Below are 20,379 nucleotides of genomic sequence, written 5' to 3' on the forward strand. Positions count from 1 at the left end.
ACTGGGAATACCCTCCCAGCCTAAGTATACAAGTACAAATTAAAATCCTTTCAGCAAAATACAAATTTGAACTCCTTCCAGCCAAATACACATTTGCAAATAAAGAAAACAAACATAAGCCTAACTCGCCTTATCTACCTAGTACTTACTATTTTAAACTTATAAGAGCCTGTATCGGAGAGATTGGAGAGAAACCTGGTTGCACGTCTGGTCCCTCTCAGAACCCAGAGAGAACAACCACCAAAACAAACAGCACACACAGAAACTTCCCTCCCTCAAGATTTGAAAGCATCTTGTCCCCTGATCGGTCCTCTGGTCAGGTGACAGCCAGGCTTACTGAACTTGTTAACCCTTTACAGTCAAAAGAAATATAAAGTACTTCAGTTCCATTAACTCCGACTATCTGTTTATGACACAAACCAAAAGGACAAAGAACATGAGCATTTAGAACAAAGCATTTTCAATCCCCCAGTCTTGCTATGGAACCAACTTCCAGAAGAAAATCAGCTGAATCTAGAATCGGACCACCTTTAGGAGACACTGTAGAACCTCTTGAAAAAGATTTTCCACCATAGTAAAAAATGACACCACCAAAATCCCATTGACACAACTTCCCACCACCCCAAAAAAGAAGCTGAAACAAAACCAACCTCACAAAACAAACCACATATTCCAATAAGAGTTTTACCCCACAAAAGGAGAACTAATGATGCCATGAAGTCCACTAGGGTCTTTGCTGTTGCTCTCCATTTTACATGGAAGACACTCAAATACTATGCTGGCAGATGGCAGTGTAAAATCCTAAAATAGCTAAATCGGTAACGAGAGGGACCTGCTTTTTGGCTGCATCCAGTATCAAAGGGGGAACAGTTTGGGCACAGTGACTGAAAAACGTTAGGGAGATATTACAGAAGAAATAATTAAAGCCTGCTTAACACAAGGAATACTTGAGTTCTGTCTTTGAGAGTCAAAGTGCTTACACAAGTGAAAAGTGGAAATATACTCACACAAGTGCCTTGTCCCCAGTCCACTATTCAGTCGCCAAGATTAGGAAGAGCGCTGTGGCATTACACCCCATATTCTTCACAGTAATAGTATAACATAATTATGGTATAACTATGATATATTTCATGCAAGCTAGATGATGTGAGATATCACTGAAAATGTTATGATTCACTGAATACAATTATCCTACTTGTATGCATGTATCATTTTGGTATCTGAAGTTAGGAATATTGTCTATGCATTTATTACAAATGTGTTTACACCTGGGGAATGCCCACTAGACAGAATGCAAGCAGTCTAGATGGCTGCCTGAGAATGGACATTAGGGACAACAACAGGTCTTAGAAGAAGCTAATCTCCCACCAGGGAGCCTTCCTGAGGACACTACAAACAGCCTCTTAATTATGGCTCCTGTGACCCTACAGCAGGGGTAGGCAACATATGGCACAGGTGCCAAAGGCAGCACGCGAGCTGATTTTCAGTGCCACTCACACTGTCTGGGTCCTGGCCACCGGTCCGGGAGGCTCTGCATTTTAATTTACTTTTAAATGAAGTTTCTTAAACATTTTAAAAACCTTATTTACTTTACATACAACAATCGTTTAGTTTTGTATTATAGACTTATAGAAAGAGATCTTGTAAAAACATTAAAATGTATTACTGGCACACAAAACCTTAAACTAGAGTAAATAAATGATGACTCGGCACACCACTTCTGAAGAGTTGCCGACCCCTGCCCTCAGGGACATGTGACCAAGTAAGTCACCTGGTACTGGACTCCATCTTGGAATACCAGTGTTTTTCCACTGAAAAGCATAGGAACTAAGCCTGGAGACAAAGGGTTCCCACATAGGCAAAAGCTATTTAAGGCAGGAAAGTAACAACATCATGGTTCTTCACTGACTCCCTGCCCAAAAAGACTCCTGTAAACACCTGAGGAAGAAGGACTGAATTTGGGGGAAGGGCTACATCCAGGCTAGGAGGATTTCTAGCCTGTGAAAGGACTACCCAGGGATTTAAACTGCAAGCAGGTGCAGTTTGCCCTTTAAGAATCTCTGCAACTAGCTTAAATGATCATTTAGGGTGAGAATATGCTACTCATATCCAATCTCTTGATAGATTAAGTTTAGATTGAGTTTTGTTTATTTGCTAGGTACTCTGCTTTTGTCTGTTTGTTATCCCTTATAATCACTTAAAATCTATCTTTTGCCGTTAATAATCTTGTCTTTGTTTTGTCTAAAACGAGTTGTGTGGAAATCATAACTTGGGGCAGAAAGCTGTTGCATATCTCTCTCCACATTGAGGGAGAGGGCGAATTTTATGCGTTTACACTGTATAGTTCTCTGTGCACCGCAAGACAGTAAAAATCCAGAGGAGTGTGTGTGCCAGGAAAGCTGGTAAGTGTCCTAGCTGCATAGACTTCCCATGCAGGGCTGGTCAGAAAGCCTGTCTCCATGTTATTACAGCTGGGAGTGTCCCTAGCTGTGTGCTGGTGAAAGTGTGAGACCGGGAGCATTTCTGCAGCTTGTGACAGCATTATAGAGTGAGTGGGACCCCAAGCTGATGGGTCGGAGGACTTAGTGGTACTCCAGTTTCAGGCAGCCCTTTGTGGGGGACCCGTCACAAAGCACATTAAAAAGTGACCCAATAATCTTCAGTAATGAATACAACGGAGACTGCTTGGCGGCCACCTAACTAGAAAGAGCAATGACCAAACTGAAGTCAGATCATGTGCATATTAAGCGTGCCATCCGTAGTCAAGTGAGAATTGAGTCTTGGCAGGTTTGAACTTGTGACCTTTTATTTAACAAATATTAAGTAGAAACTAACCTCTGTGATAATTAGATGTTTTTATAGCTGAAACTAATAAGATTGCATCTCCCATCAAATCCAGAAACCGGTCCCGCAGGGCGACAGGGTTGTCTGTGTCTCCCAGATACTCATCTGTTATCAGAAACACAAATTCAGCTGGCACAGATGGGAAGGGAGAATAAGGAGAAGAAATTAACCAAAAACCATTAAAAAGAAGTGTCAATCTCTAGAATTCCATGTCAGCAATTAGCATGTAAATACTTTTTTTTTTAAATCAGAACCAGACAGCCCAGCAATAAATGTAGCTTTTGAGAACACTACCTATTTGTGCCCAGCTTTGTGTTAAGTACCTGCAGACAAATAGGTGCCCAACTGTCAAAAATGCATATAGGCCTTTCAGCATCTGTGGCATTTTATAAAAATGTATGTACTAAACCCCCCCACAAAACTCCTCCAAGTCCTAAATGTTCAACACATCTGAAAAGAAAGAGAGAGACATGGGAAAATCTGCAGGTCTCTTACCAAGAGTGGGTGCAGCATTGGTACGGTAGAGAGGATAGTTTCTTTATGCATACCCTCCTTCAGGCCAGGTATGTTGAATGACTACACAGGAACATATTACAAATAATTGTTTATGTTTATATAGCCCAAGAGCCTTAAAAACTACACAGAGATTTACATATAAATCCACAAACGAATGGTTCTGTATAACACAGGAACTGCCATTCTGGATCAGAACCAAGGTCCATCTACTACACTATTAGGTCTCAAACAGTGGTAAAGACCAGGTGATTCAGAGGAAGGTGTTCGAACCACACAGTAGGCAGGTATAGGTAATCTGCCCCCCACCTCCTGCCGCAAATCAAGTCTCATCCTGATCTCTAATAGTTACAGACTGAATTAAGGCCTGAAGCATGAAATTTCATATACCTTCCAAAATGACGACAACAACTCTGGATACTCTTATCATATGTGTGTCCAATCCCTGGTTGAGTCTCGCTAGTTAAGGTTAGAAAAGTTGACACAAAATGTAGAATAAGTAAAGCTTTGGCCAAGTTTTTAGGGAAGGCAGATCTAGATATAAATCTCTAAAGTTCTGACTATAAGGTAAATCAAACTCAAGCTATGAGATATCTCCTAGTACAGGAGGCTCTCAGTTTGCAGAAACCTGCAGCTGGTGATGTGGAGGGAGTATGGTTGTAAACTCCTGAAATTGAATTACAAAGCAAAAAAAGTTGGTTTCTTTCCATCACTACTTTTTTGTGATGTATGGATGCCTCAAAAGCTTTATTAATTAATTAACAAAGACAGTGGTTTCCCCTGCTTGATTTAACATTGGAATATCAGCCTAAATTTTCAAGAGAAGCTAGTGATTTGGGGTGCCTTAATTTATTTTTGGATGTCCAGTTTGAGGTGGCCCCTTAACGGCATCTGATTGCCAGAGAATGGCTCTCAACGCTTTCTAACAATCAATCTGGGCATCCAAAATCACTAGTCAATTTTGAAAATTCAGGCCATCAGATCTTCATTTCCCTCTCTTTGCTGGGGGATCACGGGAAAATACTTAGAGGACTTCTGCGGTGACATCAGATAGTCCTATAATCTGAACTGCAGCTCCCACTGACCAGGTATGTGTGTGTGTTGGGGGGGGCCAGGTGAGGAATGTTGATCATTACTTCAATTTCCAGTCTTTTCTAATTCTTAGACTTAACTTTCCTCTACTCTACCCTTCATCCCAGAGGTGGTCTGTAATGACTCTGGGATCCTTCAGAATGAAAGGCCCTCTGTGAATGTAAAGTTATTTTTCGGAAAGAGTGAAAACTCCCATAAAATGTTCAGGGGGAGCTTGGGGGAGGGGGCGGGGGTAGGCCTAGCCTAGCCAAGAATGGGTGACCAAACTTTGTTTTTAATAGGAGAGGAGGCTGGTGTCTTGGTATAAAAAGGTTTGAGAAATGTGCCACTAATATTCAGTTAATGCTGTAGAAGAGCCATTAGAAATTACTTACAAAAGGAGGCATCCAGCCATATTCATGATTATTTATTCCTATTATATATGGGACAGCACTGAAGTCTTTGCCAGCCATTAGCTCTTCAGGCTTCTTCTGAATAAATACACCATCTATAACTGCTGGGATAATTGAGACTTGCTGGAGGAGAAGAAAAGAACGCATTTTTAGAGCCCTGTGCAGATACAAAATTTGTATCTGATCTGCGACCTGCAAAAATGGTCCATGGATATCTGCGGATGTGCAGGGCTCTACACATTTTCAATTGTTATGCGGACTTACTGGATTTCCTCCAGACAGTATTGCAAAGTTTCAACTGAGACCAGACAAAGAAATCACACAAATATTAGTAACAGTGTGATGGGGTGGACTAGGTCCTGGGGCCGCCTGCTGGAAGCCTTCTGGCACAGGCACACCTCGCCCCAGAAAAGGGCAGTGGAGAGGGTCCTCCGAGCTGCCTAGAGTGGCTGTGTGTGAAGCAACCAAGTAGAGCCCAGCGGTTAGTATAAGAAGAACTGCAGGGCTAGACTAAGAGCAATTCGTTGCTTGAGCTGGAGGAAAGCAGATTGTATTCTGAGCTGGCTGCTGGGTCTCCACCAGGAAAAGGCCAGAGGTAAGGGTGAAGAATGTGCTGGAACCACAGGGAAGTGGCCCAGGGAATTAAAGCAACAATGCAGATTATTTAAAGGGTACCTGGAGTAGAGGGCGGGCCCAGGTTCCCCCTGCCCAACCACTGGGAAAGCAGCTTGGACTGTGAGGCACCCCAAAAGGGGAACTCAACTGCAGTGGCCCAGCTGAAGAGCTGGGGCCAGAAAGGCCCTGAGAGGGCAAAGACGCTGCCTCCAGGGAAGGAATCCTGGGGCACTGCTCTATTCTGGAGCAGGGAAAATTTGAAGGTGAGTGCGACCCCATTACAAACAGTTATAAGAAAACAGGAAAAAAAAAAGATTACGATGCTGGGCCCAGTTCAGCCCAGAGACACCTCTATGGATGTGAGTGCTATTATAACTGCGTGCACTGTGGCTGCATTTGATATCTCACAGTTAGCCTCACCCACCTGTTGTTGTTGAAAGTTCAAAATCATTTCTTCTTCTGGTTTCTTCCTTAGGCAATGAACCATGGCAGCCGAACTGGAGGTGTCGCAGCCAGTTACGTTAGCGACTACCTGCAATTATTTACAAAAAAAAGTTAGAACTTTTAAAATCTTTTAGGTTCTAGGGAGATTATGCTAAACAGTAAAAATAAAGTGTTACAAGGAATAGAATGTGGAATTTGTGAAGCTAACATATCACACACACTTACAAGTCCATCTTTAATGAGCACCAGTTTTTCCATGATAACATGCACTTGAAGACATAGGGTGGGACTGTCAAAACTGCTCATTGTTAGCCTAACTGATTTAGTCCTAGGCTGGATGCTTTTGAAAAATCTCACCCATAGCATAGAATACTAGCTGAATGTGCTTACAAATCAGCTTGGTAGGTCTGGAATCTAAACAAGAGACCAAATGATAAGTGTAACAAACATGTTATTTTAAAGGGACATTTATAAACCTCACAAGAAATAAACAAAGCCAAGGCCATTACTCTAGTTTCACATAACTGATCATCTTGTCTAATCACTGACATGAGTTCAGAACAAAGTATCACACATCTCTTTCTGAACTTATTGGTTGCTTTTGGTTTATGGAACATATTCTAAAAAATATTTTAGTTTGGGCCAATAAAACAGCAGTCAATTTCTAGAGTTCTCATATTCCACTGAAGCAGACTCACTTTTTCCACCATGAGCCCTCCATGAGCACATATGTAGGGGTATAAGGAAAAAGGAAGATACAAAAAGTTTTAAGTCAAAAACAGAATCTGAGTGGGAATCATCAAATCAATAGAATCACTGAATATCACGGTTGGAAGGGACCTCGGGGTCATCTAGTCCAACCCCCTGCTCAAAGCAGGACCAGTCCCCAACTAAATCATCCAGGAAGGGAAGGAGGAAACTTGCAAAAGAGGCAGATGACAGTTTCCTCATAGGAAAAACACTATGTAACATTTGAAGGATAGAATCTTATCAATGCACATGCCCCCTGATGAAGCTTCAAAGAATCTAGCTGAACAAAGAAAACAATGTTAACTCCTCTGCAATGAGACACAGAACTGAGAGGGCAGATGATGTGTCATCATAACTTTGCTGCTCCATTAACATAGCCAGTGAGAATGGCTATATCAGAATCTTAGCAATCACTTCAAAACTGAACATGGCAGAAAGAAGTGCAACTCCACTCTCAGAGATGGCTTTATGGAACTAGCCTTTGGTCAAGGGAGATAGAACCTGGAAGAGATGGAAAAAAGTAGAGTTCAAACATTATAGTCAGTTTACAGTAGAGATGGACCGAAGCTTCCAATTTCAGGTGGACATGCAACCTTTCCCAGAGTTTGGGGTGGTTGTTCCTATTGGGGGACTGGTTCAGTTGTCAGACAATGTGATATAGGACTGATACTCATTGTTATTCCCAACATAAAGTAAAACCAGGAGTTTGAGATTATGTGGGGGTGGGGTGGGCTTCAAAGCCTCATCAATATCCATTAAAGCATTTGAGGGGAAGGGTGGCCTTGTGACTAAAAGGAAGTCAGGAGACAGGAGCTCTGTTTTTGGCTCTGCCACTGGCCTGCTATGTCCCTCAACCTCTCTATAACTCAGTTACCCCATCTGTAGAATAAGGATAATACTTCCCAATTTCTCAATAGTATTATGAGACTTAATCAATCAATGTTTGTAACACGCATTGAAACCCGTGGATGGAAGGCAGCACAGAAATGCAAAGTGTTGTATTAGTCACTATAAAACCTACAAGGACAGAAACGCTGACTCCTCCTGTAGACTCTCCAAATATAGTGACAGATCCTGGATCTCCTCCAAAATGTTCAATATTTTCCTGAATCCACTGGAGAGCTGCCACTTGATCCAAAAAGCCCCAGTTTACACGAGCATGTTCGTCACCAGTACTGAAAGCAAGAGGATTCTAAGTAAGTCCCAACAGACTTTGTTTTGCTGTTATTAAGTTTATGGTTCTATCTCCAGATATCAAAAATAATCACGTATGTACATGGTTTAGAATAACCTTACTGAAGATATGTATTTCTACAAACCTACCTCTACAAATACCTCCAGAGAATGCACCTAATTCAACCCTGGGGTAACTTCACCTTAAGTGAGTAGAGTAACTTCTGGTATGAATTTGGCCCAAGTTAACTAAGATACGTAAACTTTTCCCTGTTTGTGGTCTGACTTTTGGCTATAGTTTTCTATGCATCTCTGGGTGATGAAAACAAAGAGACAAAATAGTAAATAATCCCCCAGAAATGAAATGCAGAACTTGAAAGGGTTTATGGCAGGTCTATACTTAAAAAGCTGCACAGATGCAGCTGGACCCTTGTAGCTCTAAAGTGAGGATGTGCCTACCCTGACTGGAAAGAGGTCTCCCATCATTGGTGTAGTTAATCCACTTCCCCAAAAGGTAGTAGCTCTCCCACCAACATAGTGCTGTCTACACAGAGGGATTAAGGTTAGTGTAACTATGCTGGTCAGGTGTATGGATTTTTCACATCTCCGAGCAGCCTAGTTACACTCAACCTTAGTGCTGTCATTCAAGGGAATCTCTGACAGTTAGGACCACATTCCGGCCATGCATTAAATGTACATTATAAACACTGGCTATCAGCATCATCCACTGTCCATGCACAATTTGTCTCCCAAAAGCTAAAGCTGTTCCAGCAGATATAATTACATTTGCTGTGGATTTAAAACCTTCAGATTAATGATAACGGTACCAAAGCTACTATGTACAATAAGCCAGTCAAGTGAAGAAAGTCAATATGTAGTGGGATCCCATGACTATAAACAGAGGTACTGGAAAGAATGAACCTATAAACAGGCTCCTGTATCTCACATCAGCTGTGTGTTTTAGGATTTCATGGAGGGTCATTTGAAGAAGCAGGCATGTAAAATAGTTCTTTTTAACAAATATTTAGAGGAATGCAGCAGAACAGTGCTCCTACTGTTGATATTTAATATTTTATATCATTAAAATGTTTCACCAATTATATCCTTGTATACAAACTTTGTATTTTAAGCGGGATGTGATGATACAAAGACTCACCTAAAGAATCCAGTGATACCTAATCGATATTGTATGGTTACCACTACCAAATTCTCATAGACAGATAATGCAGATCCATCAAACATTGAAGCTCCACCCATCAACAGAGCTCCTCCATGGATCCACACTATAACCTGAAAACAACAAATCTGGTTACAGCTCTCTCTAGCTGTGACATCTCTGATCTCATATGTAAAAACCCAAATCAGTACATTACAGATTGAAGTTCTAATGCAGATGCACAAGCTGAATATTGGACATAAGCTAGTGCTCATGTTACACAGACTGTTCTGGAGACTAAAATCCATCCAATAGGCAAAGCAATGGCAGAGGCAGTGCCACTCTTCTTCAGGTGTGGTGAGTTACATAAAGCTTAGATAAACATGGGTTACGTTGAGCCCTATTCTGAGATTTAGAGTATGGCTACACTTGAAACTTCATTTGAAGTGCGAGTGTGGTCGCAGCGCCAGCGCTGGGAGAGAGCTCTCCCAGCGCTGCACATACTCCACATCAGCTACGGGTGTAGCTTGCAGTGCTGGGAGCTGTGCTCCCAGCGCTGCGGCACTGTTTACACTGAGGCTTTACAGCACTGTATCTTGCAGCGCTCAGGGGTGTGTTTTTTTCATACCCCTGAGCGCGAAAGTTGCAGTGCTGTAAAGCGCCAGTGTAGCCATGGCCTTAGACTGCTAAAATGCAGACATGAATTATATGAAAGGGAGGTATGGTCCAATAGAGCTAGGGATGCTGGCTCTCATACAGATTCCCTTTGTGCCCATAGGCAAGTCATTTAACCTCTTCTGCCTTATCTGTAAAATGGGAATAATGACAAATAGCAAGCCAATCCCCCCATTACTCCTAGGAGTTCATTACTGCTTGTAAAGCGCTATGTAAGTGATAGGGCAGGATGCAGAAAGGCTTTTGAAAGACATTAAGAAGGAACCTGTAATAGTTTAGATTAGTGGTTCCCAAACTTGTTCCGCCACTTGTGCAGGGAAAGCCCCTGGCAGGCCAGGCCAGTTTGTTTACCTGCCGCGCCCGCAGGTTCAGCCGATTGCGGCTCCCGGTGGCCGCGGTTCGCAGCTCCAGGCCAATGGGAGCTGCTGGAAGCAGCAGCCAGTACATCCCTCAGCCCGCACCACTTCCAGCAGCTTCCATTGGCCTGGAGCAGTGAACTATGGCCACTGGGAGCCGCGATCGGCCGAACTTGTGGGCACAGCAGGTAAACAAACCGGCCCGGCCCACCAGGGGCTTTCCCAGCACAAGCGGCGGAACAAGTTTGGGAACCACTGGTTGAGATATAACTCTCAATTATGTCTTTCCACCAAAAGCACACTTCCCTCCCCAACTCTTAAATAACGAAGGATGTGTAAAAAGCCTGGAGGGGTAGATCTAAGGAAAGGACCTCTGTCTCCTCATCTGGAGAGCTGCCAGAAAAATTACTTCCAAAATGCTTTTCTTACAAACTACTCTTTAGCTTGGATTTTGGCTTCAGTGAGCACTTCCAGTTCTACAAAATTAAGGGAATACAGACATTGTCTTGGCTGCTGCCCAGGATGATTGGAGGAGATCAATGAGCACTTGTAATAATTGCCCATGGTTTAGAAACATTACTTCTGTACAGTAGCTTTGCTTACAGGTAACTTGGCTTTCTCATTAGAATGGGCAGGGGTATAAATATTCAGGTACAAACAGTCTTCAGAAATTGAGAAGTTAAGTTGTTTAGTTGGAAAAATTTCTTCAAATTTTTCCAGCATCGCCTGGTCTTGTAAGCACCTTAAAGAACAGAAAGGAGAAGAATGTTCTTCACTATTATGGTGACAAAAATATCCATTATCAGTTTCACTGGAGGATTTTACAGCTTATCATATATTTTTAAAAAAATCAGCAAAAAAATTCAAATCCTGATTCTTTTTATTTAAATCAGATTTTTTTAACAAGTTTACATGCTGCTAGTTCTTTCTTCCCATTTTAGTCTGAAATTGCTAATATGGATGTTTTGCACTTCTTTCATAAACTAGACTGCTGATATAGCAGAATTTCAGTTTTTACATGGAGATTTTTTTTCTTGTAAAAAGTTTCAGGCTGAGGTCCTGATTCTGCAAATACACAGGTGGTTAACTTCACTATTTAGGTAGCCTCACTGAAACCAACTGAGCTACTTATGGGAATATGTTAGTGTTTGGCAGGGTCAGGGCATTAAAATGCTCATCTCTGTAGAAAAAGTCAAACATGGGGCCTCATTAATATCCTTATTGTGATAACTCCACACACCCAACCCCAAAACTGATAATAAATAGTACGTGCTATATTTTCAACCAACACTATTTTCCAATATATGGAACTTCCACAAATCAAGAAGGCTGAAATTCTTCAAGGCTATACTCCTCCATTATAGTTTGCACTCTGAAGTCAAAGGGACATTTGCTCACTTATGTCTAAAATGGTCTTCTATTTTTAAGGATTTTGTGTGTGTATAAAAAAGTTCACAATAACTTGGTTCATGCAGTGAAAGTCTCTGCAACTTTTCAAAGTCTCTGCAACATTTTTAACACAGGAGGAATTTTGTTTTAAGCCACTAATAGATTTTTTTTAAAATAAAAATTCAGTTTTAGCTGCTAATGTTGCAAACACTGTTGCACATGCTTAACTATAAACACATGATTAGTCCCCTGAAGTCAATGGAACTATTAACGTGAGTCAAGTTATGTTACCACTTAAATATTTGCAGAATCAGGATGTTAATTTTTCAAATATCTGGATTTTTTTGCTTATAGCAGTTTTGTAAAATTCAAATAAGGTACCCTACCAGTAGTACCATCGTTTTTAAAACAGCACTTAGAATTTAGTTCATTATAAATTTAAATCTAAAATTGCAATTGCACAAGTTTTCAAATGAGTTTGACAAAGCCTCAACCTGCTTTAAATCAATGATTTAAAAAAAAAATCAAGTGATTTAAATTTCACCACCCTGTTACATCAGCAGCTCAATTTTCCATTATAAAAACGGTATAAAAATTTGACATCAATTTGGTCATTTTAGAAACTAAGGCATTTGTAATTCTTCCTTCATCATATTACTTATTGCTAAATACAACAGTAAAGAAGAAAAGAAAAAAGTGCCAAACCAGTTTCTCTGTTCTTCCTGTAAGCGGTAATAGTTATTACATACTGCATTTCACAAGACCCCACCAACAATGCGGTCTAAAAACTAACTGTTTGAGGTGTTAACATCTAGCAATGGTAATAGTTTAAACTTGTATGGCACCTTCTATCCAAGAATCTCAAGCAAATACTTATCAATTGCTGAGTTTCCCAGTCAGCATTTAGGTGTGGAGGACTTCTGTAAAACTAGCAGAGAATCCTGTGGCACCTTATAGACTAACAGAGGTTTTGGAGCGTGAGCTTTCGTGGGTGAATACCCACTTCGTCAGACGCAGTTCTGTAAAACTGTCTGTATATTCTCCAGTCACATTCCATAGGATTATCACATCTGTAACTGTGTGTCCCATTAAGACCAGAGTACCTTAGAAAGCTAGGAACCCCAGCACTGTTGTTTGAGGGGTTTAGCGCAAGAGCTGTGCAAACAGCCCTTGCTAATAAAACAGTATTAAACCTACACCAGTCTGTGGGACTAGCTTTACCACCAGGGCAGTTTTTCTTTATTGTGAAAGTACTTTCATTGGGCCAAAGTTCTCCTCTAGGATAAACGTTTTTACACAGTGAATAAATTCAGTTTATTTCAGCCAGTAATGCTACATTTACAAAAAGTAAAAGATGCATAATTTGGAGCACAAGGATTCTTACGCTGGTGGAAAAGAAGTTGCATCTCTCACACTGATCCATGGTTCAGCTGGTTGTGGTGGGGAAAATCTCAGGGCTCCCACAGGCGGTTTTGCAAAAGGAATTCCAAGAAACACATTTGTAAGTCTGTCAATTCCCTCGACAGTAACCCATTTTCCTTTCAGTTGCCCATATTTGGTAGCCATTTCTGGTTGTTCGATTTGTTGTCCTGTATAACATAAAATAAATAAATAACCAGACAAGTTAATGGCCTGATTCAAATTCCTGCTGACTTAATGGGCTTCGGATCAGGCCCTACTAGCACCAAACACTAGTACCCATAAAATTTGCTTTTTTTCCCTAGGGCTGTCATTAACTGCAGTTAACTCATGCGATTAACTCAAAAAATTAATCATGATTTAAAAAATTAATTTGATTAATCACACATAACATTAGAATACCAATTGAAATTTATTAAATATTTTGGCTGTTTTTCTACATTTTCAATATTGATTTTAATTACAACACAGAATACAAAGTACACAGTGCTCACTTTATATTATTATTTTTTATTACAGATACATGCACTGTAAAAACGATAAACAAAAGAAATAGTATTTTTAAGTTCACCTCATACAGGTACTGAAGTGCAATGTCTTTATCGTGAAAGTGTAATTTACAAATGCAGATTTTTTTTTAGTTACATAACTGCACTCAAAAACAAAACAGTATAAAACTTCTAGCGCCTACAAATCCACTCAATCCTACTTCCTGGTCAACCAGTTCCTAAGACAAACAAGTTTGTTTACATTTATGGGAGATACTGCTGCCTGCTTCTTATTTACAATGTCACTTGAAAGTGAGAACAGGCATTTGCATGGCACTTTTGTAGCCAGCATTGCAAGTTATTTAAATGCCAGATATGCTAAACATTCGTATGCCCCTCCATGCTTCGGCCACCATTCCAGAGGACGTGCTTCCATGATGATGATGCTTGTTAAAAAAAAATGCATGAATTAAATTTGTGACAGTACTCCTTTGGGGGAGAAGTATATGTCTCCTGCTCTATTTTACCCGCATTCTGCATACATTTCATGTTATAGCAGTCTTGGATGATGACCCAGCACATTAATTTTAAGAACACTTTCACAGCAGATTTGATAAAACACAAAGAAGATATCAATGTGAGATTTCTTAAAAAAGCTACAGCACTTGACTCAAGTGCTTTCCAAAATCTCGGGGGAACGATGTATGGAACATGCTTTCAGAAGTTTTAAAAGGGTAATGCTCTGATGTGGAAACTACAGAACCCAAACCACCAAAAAAGAAAATGAACCTTCTGCCGGTGGCATCTGACTCAGACGATGAAAATGAACATGCACCAGTTCGCACTGCTTTGGATCTTTATCAAACAGAACCCATCATCAGCATGGAAGCATGTCCCGTGGAACAGTGGTTGAAGCACGAAAGGACATATGAATCTTTAGCAAATCTGCCATGTAAACATCTTGCAACGCCAGCTACAATAGCGCCATGTGAATGCCTGTTCTCACTTTCAGGTGACATTGTAAACAAGAAGCAGGCAACATTATCTTCTGCAAATTGTAACCAACCTTGTTTGTCTGAGTGATTGGCTGACCAAGAAGTAGGACTGAGTGGACTTCTAGGCTCTAAAGCTTTACATTGTTTTATTTTTGAATGCAGTTTTTTTTGTACATAATTCTACATTTGTAAATTTAACTTTCATGATAAAGAGATTGCACTACATTGAAAAATACATTTTTGTTTTTTACAGTGCAAATATTTGTAATAAAAAATAAATATAAAGTGAGCAGTGTACACTTTGTATTCTGTGTTGTAACTGAAATTAATATATTTGAAAATGTAGTAAACATCCAAAAATATTTAATAAATGGTATTCTATTGTTAACAGTGCGATTAATCACATGATTAACTTTTTTAATCACTTGACAGCCCTACTTTTTCCTCTTCTCTTCAAAGCTTTCCATTGTTTTCATTGGCTACAGTAAGTGTAGCTATCACAAACACTGATTTCTTCCATTGCAGTGTACGTTCCCCCCAATATCAGATATTTTCCCATCATTACCTTTCTCAGTAGCTAGGAAAAAAGAACCTTGAAGGCCACCATTTTGCAGTGAGATTCAGAGATGGGCCCCAATGAAAACCGCTGATCCAAACCACCACCAAACTTTTGAGTGTTTGAAATCTGGATCCAGTGAGAATTTTGTGACTTAAGTCTTGAGTCCATCCCTATCTACAGCATATAACTAAAAGCAGGCTCTAAAGATAACTAGAGTACAATTGTTATCCTATCAATCATTATATTCAGTCTTGCCCCTGAGCAGCCTAGCACACAGCACAAAGTTCAGTATCGTGTGTAATCTGGTAAATTTCCCCTGTCTTTGAAAGCTCTAATATTTAGAACTAACATTTAAAGAAGTGGAGCAAAAATATTTTATGGCTCTGGTCAGTACTAGCCACACTCTCCCCAGACTGTCAACAAAAGAAACACTCCTTATTTTCCTTGAAAAGAACCTGCTCTGAAATATAGGAATGTCAGGATTTTTTTATTTTTAATTTTTTTGGCACTCCCTCCATTCTACTACCTTCAGCTCTCATAAGCAGTGAGGTGCTGTAAAAGCACAGCAAAAACAACCCTGGAGTACATATACAAAAATGACTAGATTTAAAAAGAAGAAAGAAAAATCTAAAGCTGTGTGCAGAACACAGCCAGTCTAAGCACTGGAGATCAGAAATGAGCCTGCAAACACAAGAAGATAAACTCAGATCTGATGAAAGCAAGTGAAACTCTGTTGTAGCTTAGTGGATAAACTTTTTAACTGGAGCTACAACAAACAGGAATTTGACCCAAGACCTCTGCTGTAGAAACAACAATTAGATAAAAGCTGAAGTAATTTAGACTGCTGATCCAACAGAGTTAACCATATAATGAGCAGCCTTCATGTGTGCTCTGGATAGATTTTGATAGTCAACTTAACATTTTAATTTCAGACCATGCAGATTTCCTTTCAAATATTTTATGTACTAAAATTAAAATTAGTCTTAAGAAAAACTGGTGACAAATGACCAGGAAATTTACACACTCCATCACATGTTGGCTCTGTAGAAGTGAAATAGATCAATTCCTGAGAATAATACACCTTTGTGCCCAGTGCAAACTAGGTCTTGCAAACTCTCTGCCAACTTCATTTGGGAGGGAAATTAAAATAAAATAGGATTTTGGTTAAAAAAAACACCACCACAGAACCTGACTAGTGGAATCCCTGAATCCCACTCAGTGATTGCCTTTAAAGTAAGACATTTTATTCCTTACCCTCAGCTAGAATTGCGATCACCCATGCTGCACAAATTAGGGACGAAAGCAAGGAACTCCTACCAGGAAATGACATTTTCTTCTTCACTTGAACACTGTGTTGTCTTCCTTGTTTTAACTGCTGAAAAAGCAAGCCCAAAAGTCACACTACAAGGGCCCAACTATGAGTTCACAATTACATTCTCTTTCAAACACATGGTAGAAATGTGTTGAAATCTGTTTTTAAAACCTCAGTTTTGACCTAAACCCTGACTGAAAATGAGCTAGTAGTTTTGGGGGGAAGTTCAATACGGTACCCGTCACAGAAAATCACTTGAGAGTAATGATCACACTCCCTGCCCCACCCCCATTTTGAGCCACACCTGTGTCACAATCATTCTGAGTTTTTCTTTGTTTTCTGAAATGCAGGGTAGAAGGGCAGACGAAGCAGTTGTACAAACTATTTGAAATCAGTTCAGCAAGGAAAAGCTGATAGAACTCACTACAAAATTAGGTTGGTGTATTTCAATAAACCTGCACTTCTTACTGGAGAGGGGATATTGTTCAATATAATAGTTCGCAATACAGATCTATGAGAGGAGTACATATGTGGCCGCTTACACTCCACAGACCCAGACTCAGAGTGGGGGACAAGGCAGGCAACCTGAATCCCCCAGGTCCAAATGCCTGTTGTGTACCATCACTTCCCCCCAAGTTGGCAGCACTTGATTCTCTAAGGCAGAGAGTTGACTCCTCCTCTTCTCTTCCCCTTGCAAGGGATGAGGATCTGTCTGGAAAGAGGGTCAGTCTCTCAGACAGCCCCAGAACATTCAGTTTGAAGGGTTTGGTCTCCCAGAGTCTATTGGCTCTTCACATGGTTTACCTGCAGTATATTGCCTCACTATAAGTCAGGGTGGCTTTGGGAGCGGTGCATCTTGCAACTGTCTTCTCATCAGCTGGACGACCTGTGTTACCAGCAGTCTCTGGATGAAGCAGCCTTCTTCCCGTTCACCACCCCTTCCTGTAGTAAATTCCCCCTTTTAGGCTCCTTCTCCACCAGGCTGAATAAGCCTAGCAGATAGGTCTCCTTAGTGTGGAACAGGCCCAGAAGAGCTTGTTAGCCTCTTCCATACCAGTGTGAGAGTTTTTGACCCTTCACATATCCAACTGCTCAGGATGGGAAGGCCGTTTGTGTTGGGTTGAAGCCGTCCCTGATTTCCCATGAAAAGAAGTCGGAGTTAGTATGTTTGGTATTGTACTCGGAAACTATACTATGGTTGTAGTGCAAGATACCATTCTATTATATGAGGGTTTGTATCCCTCATGGTCTGGAAACAATGTAGCTGTGTGTGATTGGTGATCAGGGAAAAGAGGCTACCCAAAAGGGTATCTACTGCCCATTTGATAGCTAATGCCTCTTTTTCAATAATTGACTACAACTCTTCCCTAGGAAATAGCTTCCTACTTAGGTATAGGACCAGGTGTTCCTCTCCTTTGAAGTCTCCTGAGATGACTGTGCCGAGACAGGCAGGCATCCATGTGTAGCATGAAGCCTTAAGAAAAATCAGGACAAGGCCACCTCCTAACTGGTACCCCAGATAAGTTACTTCATTCACAGCCAACTTACATTTCCCTCGATTGGTCATAAGTCCCACTTCTTGAAGGGCTTTTAACTCCACTCTTAAATGCCATAGGTGGGCTTTCCTAATGGGACTATAGACGATGGTGTTATCAAGATAGGCCACTGCATATTGATGGTGTAGGTTGAGGAGGTTATAAATAAGTCATTAGAAGATAGCCACAGCCTCACGGAGGCTGAAAGACATGGTCTTAAACTGGAAGTCTCCAAAAGGGGTGGAGAAAGTGGTTTTCTCTTGCAAGGAAGGGGAAAGGGGATCTGCCAATAACCTATTGTCAGATTGATGGTGCTCAGGTGCTTTTCCAGTCCCAACCATTCTAATAACTCATCCACCCTTGGGATTGGGTATTGAATTTCGTGATGGCATTGGCCTTCCTGAAGTTGATGCAGAAAACAATGGTACTGCCTGGTTTGGGAACAAGAACCATGAGGCTTCTCCATTTACTTTTGCATTCCATCATCTTCCACATCTCCAGCACCACTTGTACTTCCTCTTGGACCATATCCCACATCCTTCATGGCAATGATCCAGCATTCTCTCAGACTACCTGCCCTGGGGTAGTCTCTAGGGGATGTTGGACCTTGGCAGCTGGAGAACACCACTGTAACATTCCCAATTAGATGGCAAAGTTATTTCCTTTGTGTAGTGGAGCGCTCTTCATCCCTTGGTACCACTGCTGGAGCTTCACCGCTGAGCACCTGAGGCACCTGGTTCTGCTGGAACAGAGGTTATCAACAGGGCATCCTGTGCCCTCCAAAGTTTGAGAAGGTTCACATGGTTTCTTTCCTCATCCTGGGTAGTCTTATCTCTAGACCATACATCCTACCTGCCTGACAATCTTGAACAGACTTTGTCAACAGGCTATTAATTTAGACTTGACTGAGGGCAATAGCTGAAGAACATTGTCACCCATGTGAAAAGTCCATAGTCGTACTTCCTTCATTGTAATTTTGTTCCTGGGTGTGTTGGGTCTTCCTCAAATTCTCCCTGGTGAACATCCCTACAGTTCTGAGTCACTCACTTAACTGTATGATATATTGGATTGCGCTTAAGGCCCCCACATCTTGTTCTTCCCATCCTTCTCATCACAGATCCAACTAAGATGCTTTGCAGTTGGGAACCATAGAACAACTCAAATGGGGAGAATCCTGTAGAGGCTTGTAGGACCTCCTTTATGGCAAACAGGAGTGGTAGTGGTACCCCGAAAAATGGATTTTGCGGCATTCCTAGAATAACCTGCATATTGCCCCTTTAGCCTGTCCTTCCCAAGATATGGGTTTCCAGGGCAGTTAAGGAAACACCAAAGGACGTGGCTATAACCTTCCAATAAAATGACTGACAGAGGCAGTATTTTGTCCTAAATAAAGTATCTTTTATTAATGTAACTAATAATCCCTACCCCTGTATAATCTACAAATAAAAATCAGGCACAAATCCCTTATTGCAAGCTAAAGAGCAATTAAACCGCAATAACATACAGTTTAATGATACTGAGTGGATGCACTCTGTAACGGTCAGTCCATTGCAGATCACTGACAGCAGTTCTTAAATGTACTTCAAATTTTACATAGATAATTTGTGATTAACAACAGAATTTTATGCATTTTTATTAACACTCATAATACTATACACTATGCTATACTATGCCATACTTAAATTTTATACTATAATTAAAACTAACGGGCTTAGTCTATCCACTGACTTTAGCCACTACTGCTGCTGTTGCTGGTTTTCCAGATTGTTCTGTTCTGCTCCTTCAGGTCAATTCTCTGCTTGATCGTGCCATCTGTTCTGCTCCAGCAGCAGCTCTCCTAACTCCTCACTTCTCTCTCAGCTGTTCTAACCCATTGGCCTTTTATACTGTGCTCTCAGCTATCAGAGCTTTACTGTACAAGCTTATCACTAGTTGTATGCCACAGAGTTATGCTGCACCTATTTGGCTTTGTGACAATTCTATAGAGTGTTTTATTTTTTTTTTCTTTTTCAGCTGAACTTTAAACTTTCTGGCCTACTGTTAGCAATGAAGTGTTATGTGACCTGCAGCTTCTAATAGTGGACTGACTTTTACCTATTCAAAATGGAAGCTAGTGACACAAAATGGAGTCCAGGGAATCTCTCCAGTATCAGTGGAAGTAGCTGGTCCCACTGCCTGGGTTTGTCACTTCCAACACTCCATTCAGGGTCTTATTAAACCACTCTACTAGACCATCAGTCTGCAGGTGGTACACTGACATTTTCAGAGACTTGACCTTCAGAAGGGAGCATAATTCCTGTATCAGTTGGGAAGTGAAGTTAGTCCTGTGGGCTGTTAATATTTCACAGGGAAACCTTCCGAGTGAGAAGAGCTTCAAGAGCTCTGGAGCTATAGCTGTTGCTTTTGGGAAGCGGAGAGGCACAGTGTCTGGATACCTGGTTGCATAGTCTACAATCACTAGTATGTACTGATGCCCTGCTGCAGTTTTTTCTAGGGTTCTGACCATGTCTACTGCGATCCTTTCAAAAGAGGTGTAAATCAGGGCAGAACCACAGGCATCGACTCCGTTGGTGCTCTGGGGCTGGAGCACCCACAGGGAAAAATTAGTGAGTGCTCTGCACTCACCGGCAGCCAAGACCCAGTGGGCAGCCAAGACCCAGCAGAGAAGTCTG

The 20,379-nt window shown here is 41.0% G+C and overlaps 1 protein-coding gene across 1 annotated transcript in view; it reads right to left on the bottom strand.

Moving 5' to 3' along the window:
* LOC116816987 (fatty acyl-CoA hydrolase precursor, medium chain-like) overlaps nt 1-16,226 on the bottom strand; it is a 49,644-nt gene extending 33,418 nt beyond the window's left edge. The window contains exons 1-4 of the mRNA XM_075073657.1: nt 16,115-16,226; nt 12,784-12,988; nt 10,614-10,752; nt 8,980-9,113 (exon numbers count right to left, since the gene is read on the bottom strand). Coding sequence (XP_074929758.1) covers nt 8,980-9,113; nt 10,614-10,752; nt 12,784-12,988; nt 16,115-16,190 — 554 coding nt within the window. The 5' untranslated portion in view covers nt 16,191-16,226. The remainder of the gene's footprint in view (nt 1-8,979; nt 9,114-10,613; nt 10,753-12,783; nt 12,989-16,114) is intronic.
* Nucleotides 16,227-20,379: the final 4,153 nt, after the last annotated feature.

The sequence above is a fragment of the Chelonoidis abingdonii genome, chromosome 19 (genome assembly GCF_003597395.2).
Source record: "Chelonoidis abingdonii isolate Lonesome George chromosome 19, CheloAbing_2.0, whole genome shotgun sequence".
Lineage (NCBI taxonomy): Eukaryota > Metazoa > Chordata > Testudines > Testudinidae > Chelonoidis > Chelonoidis abingdonii.